This window comes from Ascaphus truei, chromosome 8 (assembly GCF_040206685.1).
Source record: "Ascaphus truei isolate aAscTru1 chromosome 8, aAscTru1.hap1, whole genome shotgun sequence".
In the NCBI taxonomy this organism is placed as follows: Eukaryota; Metazoa; Chordata; class Amphibia; order Anura; family Ascaphidae; genus Ascaphus; species Ascaphus truei.
In genome coordinates, this window is record NC_134490.1 from 104,667,492 (window position 1) to 104,684,523 (window position 17,032).

Genomic DNA, 17,032 nt, shown 5'->3' on the forward strand with positions numbered 1-17,032 from the left:
AAACTAATGAAACTACTCATTGAACATGAGACAGACAAACTAACAAAAACCAACAATAACATAGTACTGATTAAAAAAGACATCGAGACCTGGAGCGGACAGGAAGAGTTCAGTGACCTAGAAAAAAAGCTAAAAACAAACATTGACAAACTGAAAGCAGACATCAAACTAAGAAAACAGAAAAAATTTATTAGGGACTCCTCTGACTTCAAGGAAGGGAACATCTTTAGGTACAAAATAAAAGCATCCAAAAAAAGATTTGTCCCGCAGCCACTTGAAACATCTTCAACAGAGTGGGAACACTCTGCTAGTGACACTGACCCTGAAACTCAAGGAGAGAGAGTTAACACAACCCACCTTGAGTATACTAACCCCGGGCCACATACTGCTTCAGACCAGCATTTTTTAGGAGCAGGAAGCAGGTACATCCAACCAGGCCGAGGAAGACCAGGAGGGGGAGGGGAGGTGTCACTAAGAGACAGAGAGATATGGGGATATCAACCCCAGATGCAACAGAGGAGACCCTACAGAGGGAGGAAGAGAAGAAACAGGTAGTGAATCTATCTAACAAAGTGCTTACAACACTCCATATAGAAGTTCTAAGCAAAGGCCTGTCTTTTTCTCCCACCAATGATATAGTCCCTTTCGAGTGCATAAAAGATCTTAATTTGTTCTCACGTAAACTCCTTCTACACAAGTTTTTTCAGAGAAGTAGACACAACTCTATACAGGGAACAATACTAGAAGACTTGACAGACGCTGACCTAGACAATTTAGAGATGCTGAATGACCTAGAGGAAGTTTCCAGTAGACCTTATGGTGAGGGTCCATTCACGGACCTCAAGACACAATCCACCTTTACGCCCCCCTCAGAGTCTTGCTCAAATGTGGATGTGTTTGTGAAACTGGTAACGACTGAGATCCTACAGTTAAGTAAAACTAATCATAGACAAAACCTTACGCACCCACAACGCCTTGCACTAGTAGATTTGGAGAAAGACCCCCTGATCGAGATTAAACCCTCTGACAAGGGCGGCAACATAGTCCTTCTTAATAAGGAGGACTATGCTACCGAATGCAAAAGACTGCTATCAGATCAAGCGAGTTACAGGGTACTTCAGGAAGACCCCACAACAGTGTTCAAAACACAACTAATGAAAATACTGAATGAGGGTGTAGATGCGAAAGTTATCTCCAAGAGAGAGCAGGAGTACATTATGGTAAAAAATCCTCAGATTGCCACGTTCTATTACCTACCTAAGCTACACAAGTTAAAACTACCGCCACCAGGAAGACCAATTGTATCGGGTATCGATAGCCTGACGGCATGTGCTAGCAAATATTTAGACGTGATTCTGAGACCGTTTGTGAACTCCCTACCATCATACCTAAGGGATACCAAAGACGTCCTTTTACGTCTTGAGGATGTGGTTGTCGGTGCAGATACACTACTTGTAGGTCTAGACGTTGAGGGACTCTACACAAGTATCCCTCACGCCGTTGGTTTGAAAGCTGTTACACACTTTCTTAAACAACGAGGTAACAACTCTAATAAACACAATGCATTTGTAATCCAGTTATTGGATTTTGTACTTACAAAGAATTACTTTACCTTTGATAAAAGATTCTACCACCAAATCCAGGGCACCGCTATGGGGACCACATGTGCCCCCACCTACGCCAATCTATATCTAGGCTGGTGGGAGGAAACGGTGGTCTTCAGCGAGGCCCTGGAGGAATACACGAGGTATGTGGACTGGTGGGGGCGCTACATTGACGACGTCATTCTCCTATGGAAAGGCCCCATACCGCTCCTCAAACAATTCATTGAAAAGTTAAACGACAATGACCACAACTTAAAACTCACCTTTAACATGGACGACACATCCCTGAACTTTCTTGACCTGACAATCAGTAAACAGAAAGATGGTAAACTCACCACAACCATTTATAGAAAAGAAACAGCGACTAACAGTCTTCTAAGGGCTGATAGCCATCACCCAAAACATATCATCCACAACATCCCTACGGGACAGTTCCTTAGATTACGAAGGAACTGTTCAACTGTAGAGGAATTCAATAAACAAGCTGATGATATGACTGCTAGATTTATCAACCGAGGCTACTCAAAAAACAACATACGCAAGGCTAAAAAACGGGCCATCAATACACCTCGAGCTCAGCTTCTGGTAGACAGACAGCACCCACAAACACAGACGGGCAAAACCATACGATACATCGGGACATATAATAAACAGTGGCAGGATCTGCGAAAGATTTTTAGCAAACACTGGCATATCCTCACGAATGATGCTGACTTGAAACAGGTCCTTAGAGACTCCCCAACTATGACATGCAGAAGGGCACGCAACTTAAAAGACAGATTAGTGCATAGTCACTACAAGGACACTAAACCTAGGACGTGATTAGGAGACAGGATACCCATAGGGTCATACCCATGTGGGCGCTGTAAAGCCTGTCCCTTTATGCAAGTTACTAAAAACATCTGCAAACCAGTAAGTAGTGACTATACCATCAAGAGCTACATCAACTGTCTGACAGAAGGGGTTGTATACCTCATCACGTGCAGATGTGGGGCACGTTATGTAGGAAAGACCCACAGGGCCCTTAAAGTGAGGATCCTAGAACATCTAGGGTCCATTAGAAACAAGAAGGATACCCCTGTTGCCCGCCATGTTTTACATGAACACAATGGGGACCCCAAATTCCTTACCTTCTGTGGGATTGAGCATATACCCTGGGGGCCGCGGAAGGGAAACTGGGACAGACGTCTTATGCAGCGTGAGTGTCAGTGGATATTCACACTGCAGACTCTGTCCCCAGAAGGCCTAAACGAGGGCTATATTTATTCGGCATTTCTGTAGGGATCATACCACAACTGTCACAGATATGATAAACATTAAGATGCGAGAATGGGGCTGCTGCGATGGATGACCCACAGTGTCAGGTCAAGCAAGAGTGATATCAGACAAGGGAGCTAAGATGATGGGGACAATCTGTAGTGACCCCTGATCCCACATATTCTTTGACTACATAGGGATGGGGTTCTTACATCCACTCTCAAGACACCAACAATGAAAGAACAGGACAATGGGTCAGATAAATAGAGTCCTAAACTCCCGAAGTTCGTATTGACTTTAGAGGCGGACCTTAGTATAAGCTTACACTCCTACACCAACAATGAGAGAACAGGACATAGGGGTAGTTAAATAGAGTCCTAAACTCCCGAAGTCCGTATTGACTTTAGAGGCGGACCTTAGTAAAAATGTACACTCCTACACTAGACACACATATATATCTAGGTGTATGATACACAATCACTAACACCATCTGAGGTACCTAAACCCATTGCTGACGATCACCCCAGAGGATAAACAACAACATCTTGAACCAACCCATACCACACATATTAGTTAAATCTGATCTCAATGGCAGATTATGTCCCAGAGTATATATACACCCTTCATAATACTTTGCCATAGCACACACGCAGTACACCCTGTGCTGACTATGTACAATCATTTCTGCCCCTTATGAGACTGTATAATACCTCATACGTTGATTCGGATACGTTACCAAGGTAACATGAATCACTGATAGCAGGACGCCTAATACACACACCCCTAATGGGGATCAAATACAGCTGTCCTCCTATCCACACAACACTGGGATTGGTTGGGAAATGCTACACGCCCCCAACCAACCAGCACTTATAGTAGGGAGGAGACTAGTGATGTCACTCCCATTACCCTGACGAAGCGCCTACGAGCGTGAAACGTGCGTTGGTACATGATGACGCACTTCCGGTGACGTCATCCGGAGTCGCGGAGGAACACAAAGCGGGAAGCTGAGAGTTTTGAGACACTCACAGGTCGTATGAACAGCTGAAGGGAGCGCGCTCTCTCCATATATACATTGGTGAATGCATTCAGACAGCACTGACGACAGCATTTAAAGCGGCATAACTGACTGTCTTGCTTCATTAATAATAGCGGCGCCACGCTAAACGTAGTGACGCCCAGACTGCTAACAGTTTTGTATAGCGGGGCACCTCCATTAGGAGCACCTTGCACCTTACTGAAGGAAGGTAGAGGGACAGTATATAGGGGTCCCTAAACTATTCTGTCTATATACTACATTATATGACACATAGGGACTTTACCCTGAACTACATAGCCCCATCCTACATGGTTATAAACCACAACTACCTAATAACCTTCCCATGCTGGGATCCCAACCTATCACACAGGCTATACACCTCAATGTTACTAACAGAGGATTATGATGGGAATTCCCCCTAGGAAAGTAATAGCAAAACCAATACGACAGTATACTCAGTAACAGTCTCCCAATAATTGAATATACTCTAACAGCAAATTTTCCCCTACTCCTGTGCTCCCTCTGTGTTCCCTGGAGCCACATAGTGGCATTTTTAAACATTAGGTCTCTTTTGTATACATGTTTAATAAATGTGATTTTATAATTGTACATGTAGGGCTATGGAGTTATCTCCAAGGATTGAATTTTTCCTAGCCCAAGTCAACTGGTCAAGCGAGTGCAAATAGGAGTCTTTAAGGCCACCCCTGTGACCTACCACCCTTTTCAGCTTAATTACCTATCCCGTATGCACCCTATCCTTATTTACCAGTCTATTTTATTCCAATTCATGGTGAGCGGTAGCCAATCCCTACCTTGTTATATAATTTAAAATACCAATGTTTATTACTCATTATAATGCACAAGCACAACAGATAAAAAATATTGTTCAACGACTTTGGAATGTTTTATCGGTTGAGCCAGCCTTAAAGGAAATCTTCCAGGAGGGACCCAAATTTGTTTTCAAACGAGCAAAGACCATTTCGAATTATGTGACCCCCAGTTTTTTTTCCTCAAAATGTACTGATAGTGCTCCTTTGCCAATAGGGACATATAAATGTTCTAATTGTAAAGTTTGCAAGTACATGCATACAGGGCCTAATTTCTCATCCACAGCGACAGGTCAGCAGTTTAGAGCCAGAACGTTTATTAATTGTAATATACGTTTTGTGGTCTATCTGCTGACCTGCCGCTGTGGCAAACAGTATGTGGGTCGCACCATTTGTGCCCTTAAGGTGAGAATCATGGAGTAAGTGAGACTCATTAAGAAGGGGGACTTGATACATCCAGTTTCTAATCATTTTTCATGTTGTAGTACCATTATCCATCAGAGGTGGTAACAGAGTTAATGCTCTGGATCGTCGTGAATTGTTCTGGATATTTACCATGAAGACGAGAGTCCCATCTGGTTTAAATTCGGATTGGGACCTAGGTGCCTTTAATGAGACTTAGGTATTATGACACTACTGTATAGTTCTTCATGGTATATCTATAGCAATTTTTGTCAATTTGAATAGTTTAAACATAGATTGTTTTTTAATTTTATTATGACCAAATGTTCATCTTTTTTCCTTCTGGTCTTCTCTCCATATATATTCACCATGTTTGAATCTTTGTATGTATAGTCCTTTATTACTAATCTTATCTTTTAGGTCTGTTCATTCTCTTATTTGTTATTAATTTACAAAAGGGATGTTTTGTTATTCTAAATACGAATTTAATCCAATACGATGATATGATGTGTTTCTTATATTTAGTCAACACGAAGAGCATTTTGTTATTTAACTACACTTTTTTAATTACAAAAACAGATAATTTACAGATATCTGCATCACTCACCTCAACACTATCACCTGCTGCTGCTTCACTCACCTCAGTACTATCACCTGCTGCTGCGTCACTCACCTCAGCACTATCACCTGCTGCTGCGTCACTCACCTCAGCACTATCACCCGCTCCTGCTGCTTCCCTCACCTCAGCACTATCACCCGCTGCTGCGTCACTCACCTCAGCACTATCACCCGCTGCTGCTGCTTCACTCACCTCAGCACTATCACCTGCTGCTGCTGCTTCCCTCACCTCAGCACTATCACCCGCTGCTGCGTCACTCACCTCAGCACTATCACCCGCTGCTGCTGCTTCACTCACCTCAGCACTATCACCTGCTGCTGCTTCACTCACCTCAGCACTATCACCTGCTGCTGCGTCACTCACCTCAGCACTATCACCTGCTGCTGCGTCACTCACCTCAGCACTATCACCTGCTGCTGCGTCACTCACCTCAGCACTATCACCCGCTGCTGCTGCTTCACTCACCTCAGCACTATCACCTGCTGCTGCGTCACTCACCTCAGCACTATCACCCGCTGCTGGTTCATTTCGTTGACTCATTCAAAAAGCGGAAACCAGCACACGCCATCAGGAAAAAGTTTATTTTACTGTGGGAGCTGGCAAACTCAAATTCGCCGCACTTTCATGGCCAATTGGCGACAGGGCAGCCCACCTCGGGCCTAAACAATCCAAAAATGTAATAAAAACAAGCCCTACAAATACATAACAATTAACTCAAAACAATGAACAGAAATACAAACCGTTACAAATAATTAAAAAAAACATTTGCCAAAAAATGCATTGCCTGTCACTGTATGTATCTATACCCTGCACAGATAAATACATAAGCAGTCAATGGGCAAGCAAAAAAATTAAAATTAAAAAAAAAGCCTGAAAAATTACAATTACATACATTCAATGTTTTTCTTACCTTTTAGATGTCTTCATTCTCCAAATCCCGGTGTATCAGGAAGCTCTTGATAAGTGACGCCATAATCCGCAATAGGTAAAATCTTCTTTCTTGAATATTGTATCTTGAATCTTCTTTGCTTGTAATCCATAGGGAGATGTTTCGTCGGCTTCTTAAGCACAAATGAGACGGAACAGGCCTTATATAAGGCCTTGTGGGTCAGATGGTACAGCTCCAATCCGATTGGCTGCTGTACCATGTGACAGACTTTTTTTTTTAAGGATGTGACGTCATCTCCATGGGAGGTACTTCAAATCCTTAAAACCCCATGACTGCCATCACATGGTAGTACAGCCAAACGGATTGTCCCCAATCTGATTGGTTTAAGTATCATGTGACATGTCACATCCTTTTAAAAAAAAAAATGGAACATCATCTTTAAGGGGGATATCGCATCCTTTAAAAAAAAAAAGGTTACCATCACATGATACAGGAACTAATGGGATTGTGAGATATACCAAGTGGCGCACTCATAATCCCATTGGTTCCTGTACCATGTGATGCCAGCCTTTAAATAATAAAAAAAAAAGATGTGACATCATCTCTTAAAGTGATGTCACATTCTTTAAAAAAAATGTAACATGTCACATGGTACTTCAACCAATCGGATTGGGGACAATCCAATTGGCTATAGTACCATGTGATGACAGCCATGTGGTTTTAAGGATGTGATGTACCTCCCTTGGAATTGACGTCACATCCTTAAAAAAAAAGCCGGTCACATGGTACAGCGTCCAATCGGATTGGAGCTGTACCATCTGACCCTAAAATGTGACGTCACAGCCCTTATATAAGGCCTGTTACATTTCATTTTAGCTTAAGAAAATGACGAGACAACATCTCCCTATGGATTACAAGTAAAGAAGATTCAAGATAGAAGATTCAAGAAAGAAGATTTTACTTATTGCTGAGGATTAAAGAGAATGGTGAGGATCACGGAGAATGGTGTCATTGATCGAGAGCTTCCTGATACATCAGGATTCTGCTGGTGTTTATGCTTTATCGTTCTTTTATTCTTCTGGTGTTTAGGCATTTGATTCATTTTGTTCTTCTGGTGTTTAGGTGCTTGGTTATTTCTTTTATTGCTGTTGTTTTTTTTTTAGTTTGCCCATTGACTGCTATAGTGGCTTATCATGCCCATATTATATGGGCATGATGTACCACTGTGCCAATCAATGGGTAGAGAGGGTGGGGATAGTTGCCCCGGGGTGGGTTAGTCCCGGGTGGGTAGCAGTGGAGGGGGGTTAACCCATTAATTTCTTTAGCAGTTTATAACCACAAAGGTGACTAAGGGGTTAAGGGCCATTAGATTGTATTTTTTATTGTTGTGTTCCTGCCAATGGAGGACATGGATGCAGAGGATGGTGATGATGATGACGTTCATCCTGGCAGGGGTAAGTAGAAATGTTATTTACTTTATGCTGGATGGATAATGTTTTATTTTGAATGGGCAAATGCACTATTATATATATCCGGATAATAATAATGTTGCCCACTATTGTACCTAGCTATGGTTGTTGGGGGTAGAGGGAGTGCCCATTCATTCCCATTGGGGTTATCATTACTCCCACTGAGGGCATAGGTATCCACACTGGCAATGAATGGGTGTATTATTTAGTATTGTGTTTGTATTTTGTTGTAATGTTTATTGTGGGGGGTGGGTGAAGGTGGCATTTGGCCTGTGGTGGGTGTTTATGCCTACCGGGTGGGTAGCGTGAGGGATTAACCCCTTTATTACCTTACCGGTACTAACCGCTAAGGTAATAAAGGAGTTAACTCCTCTCACAACCCCACCGCAAGGCCTAAACACCCACCGTGGGCCAAATTCCACCTTCACCCTCATCTGCTACCCACAATAAACCTGGCACTGGTAGTTAACTCCTTCATTGCCTTAGTGGTTAGCCAGTAAGGTAATGAAGCTGCCTGTAACTGTATTTTTTATTGCATCTGATTGATGCCGGGAGTCTCCGGAGCTGATATTAATGCGTATCAGCTCCATAGACTCCCGACTTCAATCCGATGCAGAAAAAATGCATTTTTTTCCCTAAGTCTTGCTCTCAGATCCCATCTTGGTGAGATAAATCTTTGATAAACTCGCTATTCCAGAGCTCCGATTAATCTCATGGGAGCTAATAGAATAGCTACTTTTGAGCAAAAATGTGAGTTGAAGCTTTTTTGTAGCTCCCGTGCGATGTATTTGGCCAGGAGCCAGATATCATGAAAAAATAGGGAGAGGGCCTCTGTCCCTTATTTTTTGTCCTCTATCTGTCTTCAACACAGTATAAATATTTGACCGTACTAGTTGGTCCTCTTCCTACCAACTGAATTATTGTCCATATACTTACAGATGCGGGTATAACTGGATTAATAGTAATTGCTCTAGGATAATTCGATATGTTCACTGCTTCACCACCATATTATCACTTTAACTTATGCATTTGTATGTTCCTACTGCCATACAGTTTGATGCACCTCAAAGAAGAATGATCTTCTGTGCTAGGGGGGATAATGTTAAAAAAGGTTGGAGGAGATTTTAAACTAGTATGGAGGGGGGAGGGGAATGAAACAGAAAAACAAAATAGAATAGATGAGGAAATAGCAAGGCGTTATGGAGGTAGAATGGGGGCAAGTGCGAGTTTGACAAGCTGCGAGACACTCATAGTAAATACAGATAATACTAGAAAACTTCTAAAGACTAAACCCAATTGGCGCAAATTGATCAAGAAAATAGAGGAGGTGGAGTATGGTTATATACAGATGCAAGAAAGTGGAGGATCCAGGGCACTTCGGATTTGCAGAGAAGAAATGTATTCTTTTAGTGGCAAACAACGTTTCAAACTTATACAAAGTTCTTTCTCAAATGGAGATATATTGGGGGAATCCTTGGAGTCAGGAAGGAATTAATTTTTCCCCTTAATGGGGCTTTTTTTGTTTGCCTTCCTCTGGATCAATAAGTAAGTATAGATATAGGATAAAGTATCTGTTGTCTAAATTTAGCATAGGTTGAACTTGATGGACCAACGTCTTTTTTCAACCTCATCTACTATGTAACTATGTAACTATGTAAGTGACTGGCACTTGAGAGAACGTTGTATAAGTTCGAAACATTATGTGTGCCACTAAAAGAATACATTTCTTCTCTGCAAATCCGAAGTGCCCTGGATCCTCCATTTTCTTTCATATACTCTGGAACTACACCAGACAGGTTGTTTCCCTGAACCATGGAGCTCCGGTATTATTTAAGCAAGTATACAGCTTATATTTGTACATTTATAGGTGTGCTAGACTATACTCTTTACCTATATACAGATGCAGCCATGAGTATTAGGCTGCGCGTATAGTGCCCGCGACCGGCGACGGGAAGGGTGACGTCACCTGTCGCTGCTAGCGAAAGTTATATTTCACTTTGCGGCGGCGGCGCGGGCGTACTGGCATTTGATTGATTCAGGGGCTGTCACATGAGGCGACTGCCCTTGAAAAATCAAATATTGCCAGCTTCCAAAGTTCGCGACGCGACGTCACGTTACTTTAAGCGCACGAGGCGGCGGCAATGTATTTGTTTTTGGGCGGTGTCGCCATCGCCCGTCGCGGGCACTATACGCACGACTTTAGAACTCTTGTCTTGGAAATTCTGGGGCAGTCTCACAGTAAATGACTCAACTTGCCGCAACATTACTGCAACATTGCCTCAACTTTTCTGTGAGATTCTTAATGGCCCATCAGATTAACACAGTTAATGGGACTGCAGGGGTCCCCGCTGTGTTAATCCTATGGGCCATTAAGAATCTCACAGAAATGTTGATGCAATGTTGAGGCATTTACTGTGAGACTGCCCCAGAATCTCCCAGAATGTACCAGGTACAAGTGTTCTAATACTCGGGGCTGCATCTGTATTAAACCGGATCGAAAACCTATTATAAGGGAAGATGTTTATGAAGGGAATTATAAAAATTTAGAGACCTTGTGGATGGAAATGATCAGAGGTGGTGAAAGTATAAAGAAAATGTTTGTAGGGATATGCTATAAACCACCAAATATTTGTGAGATTGAGGCAGCTAAAATACTTTTGCAAATGGAGAAGGCATCAAAACTAGGTGTTAGGATTGTGGCTAGGCTCCGCCCCCCTGATGCGGTATGCAGCGGTGCGCGCAGACTCCTGTCTGTGTGTGTGCGTCCCAGCCAACCCAAACAACCGCAGTGGTGCGCTCCCTGCACAGTGCCACGGCGCCTGCACTCACTGGCGACGTGCTCGCCCCATGCCGCACTCTACCTGCGCGCATGCCGCACGACAGCTGATACCAGGAAGGTTATCAGCTGCCTCTCACCTGCAGCCAATATCCTCTCCTCCTATCGGCTCACAGCCTTTGTCTGACCTCACTGTCTGCAGACTCCTGATTGGTTCCCACTCCCTTTATTTACCTTCCTGATTCCTGTGCACATTGCTGAGCATAAACTAAGGTTTATGTGCTGTGCTCGTTGCTTGAAGTCTGTCTGTTTCCAGTGTTTAATGGAGGGTATCGGTACTCTCAATGTAGTATGAAATACAGATATAGCAATACCCAAGCTTTCTTAGCTGTAGTGTAGGGGAGGTGGTAAAACAAAAGATAAATAGATAAAACTTACACGGCCCTGTGTAAGTATGGCTCGCATCAAGGTATCTTTTGTTTTTTCTTCCTTTGTTCGGCCGATACAACAATCTTCCTTCCCTGGTTTTCGCAGTGGTTTCCCTGCTTCTGCCGCGGTCTGTTTACACTCGAAGTCGCAGTGCTCCCCTCGGAGTAAAGGAACAAGGTTAGATCATAACAGATACAGGAGTAAATGAAAGCTTAGGGGAAATGGGACAAATTAAAGCAGATTCAACTGCGAACACTCACACGGGCCAGTGTGAGTGTAATCCTGTAAGAGATGTTTCTCGCTCCAAAGGTGACAGCCTTGATGTTTGAGGCTCACAATTAGAGCATAGACAATCTGCAAGAATGATGGGGAGTGGAATAAATAAAATGATAAATACAATAATACTCACACGGACTAGTGTGAGTACACACTAGTAGCGGTATCTTGGTAGCCTCTTGGGGAACTTCCGATCCCTCCCATGGTGGTTCTATGACGCAGTGGTGAGGTTCCGCTGGGTTAACCTCTCCGTGAGGGGATGTGGATAAAATAGTCCACGCTTGTCTATTGTCAAGGTTGTGCACTTTAATAAAACATTAAAAAGCTTACATCAACGCATGAAGTAAGTACAATAAAAAGCCAGTCTCTGAGTTGTTGGTATGAGACTCTTTGGTTAACAGTCCGTTGCATCCGCGTCCGGGTGCAGTGCTGTACTCTCTGTCTCGTGTCTCTGGACGGTGGCTGAATGGGTCCAAAATGCTTGGGTGTTTGAGCAACGTGTTTCGCCCTAACTTTGGTTTCCTCGGGCTCCGTAGTAAGGGCAGGCTAAACCCACTGCAAGTACCACGACATACCCGAACTCTCGTACCCTGACCCAGCCTCACGACTCTGACTATGCACTCCGGACCCAGCTCCGTGGTTGTAGTGTGGTGGTTATATACATTGTCATGGAACAAGAATCACATTCCTGCCCGACCCCCCTTCTGCTTGTCAGCTCCTTAAGTTCAGCTGCAGGCATTGGCTCCACATACACACACTGTGCCTGTGTAACATGCAACAATGTTGCATTTTTTGCCTCTGAGCACATAATCAGTGAACTGCTACTGCAGCTTCTCCAGTCCTCCCAGTTAATGGACTTTCCCATGTTCTCCCCTGTCTTTTGCTGACAGTTAGTGCAGTCCCACTCAACCTTTAGTGTGACCCCTGCCCCTCACTTTCTTTTCCACCCTAGATTACAGTGAGTACAGACCTGTCTGCATCCACCCCTGGTAAGGCCTTTCTCTCTTACCATAGTCTAACCCCATAGAAGCATCCCACATAGAGAAGCACTCTCTACCTACATTACACCTACGAGTTCCTGTGTTTTCTAATCCAGCAATAAAATTAAGAAAGACATTAAGGACTTGTCATGCTTTGGAAGAGGGAGGACATGAGTTGAGCTTACTGGAATCATTCACACATCATTCGTGACCCTGGTTCCAGGAAAGTAAGAGAGAGACCGTGTATTAGAGGTCTACGCAGAAGCTATCACTCACAGCCTTCATGCTACAAAAGTGCAGCTCTACACAGCTATACAGCAAACTGCTACAGCTTTCTGCAAAAACAAGCAGCAGTTTAAACAGAACAGTAAAACAAAGACCTGTGTTAGGGAATCACACAGGAGCTACTACTCAAAGACTTTATGCTAAACAGAATAGTCTCTGCACCCCAGGACAAGCAGCAGCTTCACTCTGCCAGACAGGGCAGCAAGCTTTATACAGCAAACTGCACACAGCCTGCAACCTTACAGAGAAGCAAGCAGCTTACACTGCACAAGCAACCCTGCACACAAGGCAGCAGCTTTGCAAACAGACTGTACACACAAACCTAACTGCCTTTTTCTCTGTCTGAGTCCACCCGCTGCTCAGCCCCACAGTGAGGAGCCTACGGACACCTGTAAGCACAGCTACCCCAACGCTGCACGCTGCAGGACACCGCTCGGCACCATCTGAGACAGACGCCCTACGCTGACAAGGTAAAAGACCGCACGCCACACGCACTGGCAAAAGGCCTACACACACCTACAGCATGGCAGAACTCAGAGCCTCACCAGACATCACGCAGGAAAGCGATCTCTCAGATACAGAGACCGCTGCGCATCTGCAACAGGCGCAGGCAGGCGCAAGGCCCAAACGGACAGTCACACTGACACAAAAGGGCCGCGAAAAATATGAGAGCGACATTGAAGCGCACCGCGCTAAATTAGAGTTGGCCTGGAAAACAACCGCATTGGAGTTACGCAATGTCGTTAGTATTGGCGATAATGCACAACAGCTCGCGCAGGCAATTATTCAAATAAAGTCTGATCACTCGTGCTACCAAGGGCTGTCAGAAACATACATCACCTACTTGACCAGAACCAACACCGGCGAAAGCCTGCAAGAAAGAGACTTACAAAATAACATTGATCTTGCACGTGACAGCCGCGTGCGGGCCGCCATCACAGACGCTCAAAGCGTGAGAAAAGAGCTCCTCCTGGAGACTGCATCGCAGCGCTCAAGCATATCCAGGCACTCATCTAGATCAGCAAGATCAGCGCAGTCTAACGCGTCCAGTGCAAGCACAAACGCTACCAAGGCACGAGCCGCCGCAGAGGCCGCACGTGCCAGGGCTGAATATAGTCGCAGAGAGGCAGCCGTAAGGACAGAAAGAGCGCGCATAGAAGAGGAGGAGCAGAATGCCGCTGCCAACGCCGCCGCCGCTGCCAATGCCGCCGCTGCAGCCACTGCCGCCGCTGCCAATGCCGCCGCTGCAGCTACCGCCGCCGCTGCAGCTACCGCCGCTGCCGCGGCGCGTAAAAAGGCCGAATTGGACGCGGATCTAGAGGCACTAAATCAAGAGAAGGAAGCCGCCGCCGCTATAGCCCAAGCCGAAGTCCTAGAAGCAGCCGCGCAACAGGACGGCGGGGAGCAACCGTACAGACGGATTGCCTCAGAGGATCCGGCCCGACGCACCGAAGACTACGTAAGGAGCCTCTTCAGTGTAAACACCAGCGCACCATCTCAACACGGATGGAGCGACTCCACAGATACCGAAGACCTGCTAGGCCCACGAGGAGAAGACGCTGCTCCGTCAATGGTACATGCTGCCTGGGATAGCCACAGCCACAAGAGTGATCCACACGCCAGCGCGCACACGGATGCACCACAACAGGCTCGCAATCCAGGTACACCCACGCGGGAGAAAACAGCCCCTCACACTGGCCAGCAGCCATCACGCATCCACGCCAAGGAAGAGGCGACCGCACAGACCGTCCCAGCAACTACCTCAGAACGGGGCAAACGCGCCGACGTCTCAGGTCTGACAGACATAGCCAAGTACATGATCCGGCGCGACTTGGTGCACGCAGGACTCATCAGCTTCGACGACCGCCCTGAGAACTACCGGACGTGGAAGTTCACGTTCAAAGACGCAATCGACAGCTTGGACTTCTCAGCAAGGGAAGAGCTCAACCTGTTAGTTAAGTTCTTGGGGAACGTATCCAGGGAGCAAGCGCAGAGACTTCGGACGGCAAACGCACATCAACCCCAAGTAGGTCTGGACCTAGTGTGGGAAAGGCTAGAAGAGACCTATGGCAGCCCTGAAGCAGTCGAGGATTCACTCTTCAAAAGAATCGAGAGCTTCCCCAAGATCACGAGTAAAGACTACTCGAAGTTACGAGATCTTGGAGACCTGCTGCAAGAACTGGAGTTCGCAAGGAAAGACCATTCCTTAATAGGTCTCAACGCCCTAGATTCAGCTCGTGGAGTGAGACCCATCCTGGAGAAGCTACCCTTCAACCTCCAAGAAAGGTGGCTTTCACAAGGTTCCAAATACAAAAGGGAGAAGCAGGTTGTCTTCCCCCCATTCTCATTCTTCGTGAGCTTCATCTGCGAAGCGGCAAAGACAAGAAACGATCCCAGTTTCATCTTAGGTGCGCAAACCACATACAGTGCAAGCAGCCCGAAGAACGAGAGACCAGCGACGAGATATGGTAACCCCCAAACACCCATCTCGGCCCGCAGGACGGACGTGCCTCCCACGGCCCAAACTACTCCCGATCAGTCGGTCGCCGGAGACAAGGAACCAAGGGACCCAAACAGGGAATGTCCCATACACAAGAAGCCACACCCACTCAACAAGTGCTTTGGGTTCAGGATGAAGTCCCTAGAGGAACGCAAGAGGTTACTTGGAGAATTCGGAGTTTGCTTCAAGTGCTGCGGTTCCACGACCCATCTAGCCAGGGACTGTAAGGAAGAGATCAAATGCACAGTGTGCGAGAGTGACAAGCACGTGACAGCGTTACACCCAGAGGCGATGACACTCCACCAACTCAAGAACCCATCCTCCATAGCGGAGCATGGCGGGGAGAAAGAAGAAGGAGAGTCAACATCCGTCACATCTCAGCGCACTGAGGTTTGCGGAAAAGAAGGTGACAAAATGTCCTGCTCCAAAATATGCCTTGTCGCAGTGCACCCCCAGGGACAACCTGAGAAGGCTATTCGGATGTACGCAATCCTCGACGACCAGAGCAACCGATCACTGGTCAGGTCAGAGTTCTTTGACATGTTTAACATACAAGATGGTGCCTTTCCTTACACTCTCAGAACGTGCGCAGGGCAAATGGAGACCACAGGGAGAAGAGTGAACGGCTACACCATATGCTCAATAGACGGCAAAGTGAACATGCCCCTTCCCACACTCATCGAGTGCAACCACATGACCACAAACAGGGACGAGATACCCACACCAGACGTGGCACTCCATTACCCCCACCTCAAAGGAATAGCCAACCACATCCGGCCGGTGGAACAAGACGCCAAGATCCTGCTGCTGCTCGGTAGGGACATCATGAGGGTACATAAAGTCCGTAAACAGCACAACGGACCCCACAACGCGCCATACGCCCAAAGACTCGACCTAGGATGGGTGATAGTGGGCAACTCGTGCACTAACAGAGAGCACGGGCAAGACTACGTTGATGCCCGCAGAACGGAGGTGACAGAATGTGGACACACATCTCTCTCTGAACCATGTCTTGGCCATCTCCAAGTGACCGAAGGGCCAAGTGAAGAGGAAAGACAAGGTCATACCCCTGGGACCAACAAAGACATCCTCACGCCGATGGGACGCGACAATGGCTTAGGATGCTCAGCAGTCCAGACAGCCAAGGATGATGAGTCGACTCCACCGAAGGAAGAGAGTAACCTCCCAAAGGTGACCGATAAAGGGATCGTCCTAAAAACAACAAACAATCAGACAATACTCCCGCGAGCAAGGGCACAATTAAGACGTACAGTTGTTCCTCTCCACAGAGTATCAAGCAACAGAGCAACCAATTGCCACGGCTGGCATAGCCGCAAAAGATTGCGCCCCACAGGCGAAGCCACAGTGTCAAAAGGACTGTTCGTTCAAACACGTAAAAGGGGACAGTTGCAGAGACATTTCCCAAAAGGATTTACAAGGACAAAAGAGACTGTTCTTCGTCATGTCCAGGGAGAAAACAACCTCCCGATGGCAGTCAACAAAGAAACACAAAAGCGTTTCACCAAACTACGCGGAGATGTTCTCGTGCAAGAGAAATGTACCGATGAACTACGGTGCACAGCGTTCCAGACAACAAGGAACGATGACAAACAAACACCCTCGAGGGAAGATAGAGGATTCCCGAGGTTAACTGTCAAGGAGCTCTCTAAAGACGGACTA

At 45.9% G+C, this 17,032-nt stretch overlaps 1 protein-coding gene across 4 annotated transcripts in view; it reads left to right on the top strand.

Annotated features, from left to right (window-relative positions):
- Positions 1-17,032, top strand: part of HSH2D (hematopoietic SH2 domain containing) — a 154,003-nt gene that overhangs the window by 25,446 nt on the left and 111,525 nt on the right. For 2 of the 4 annotated variants that reach the window (XM_075612993.1, XM_075612994.1), the window contains 2 exons: positions 6,666-6,733; positions 7,514-7,623. The exons of the other annotated variants lie outside the window; for them this stretch is intronic. In XM_075612993.1, the coding sequence (XP_075469108.1) occupies positions 7,621-7,623 (3 nt within the window). In that variant the 5' untranslated portion in view covers positions 6,666-6,733; positions 7,514-7,620. The remainder of the gene's footprint in view (positions 1-6,665; positions 6,734-7,513; positions 7,624-17,032) is intronic. 4 annotated transcript variants of the gene reach the window in all.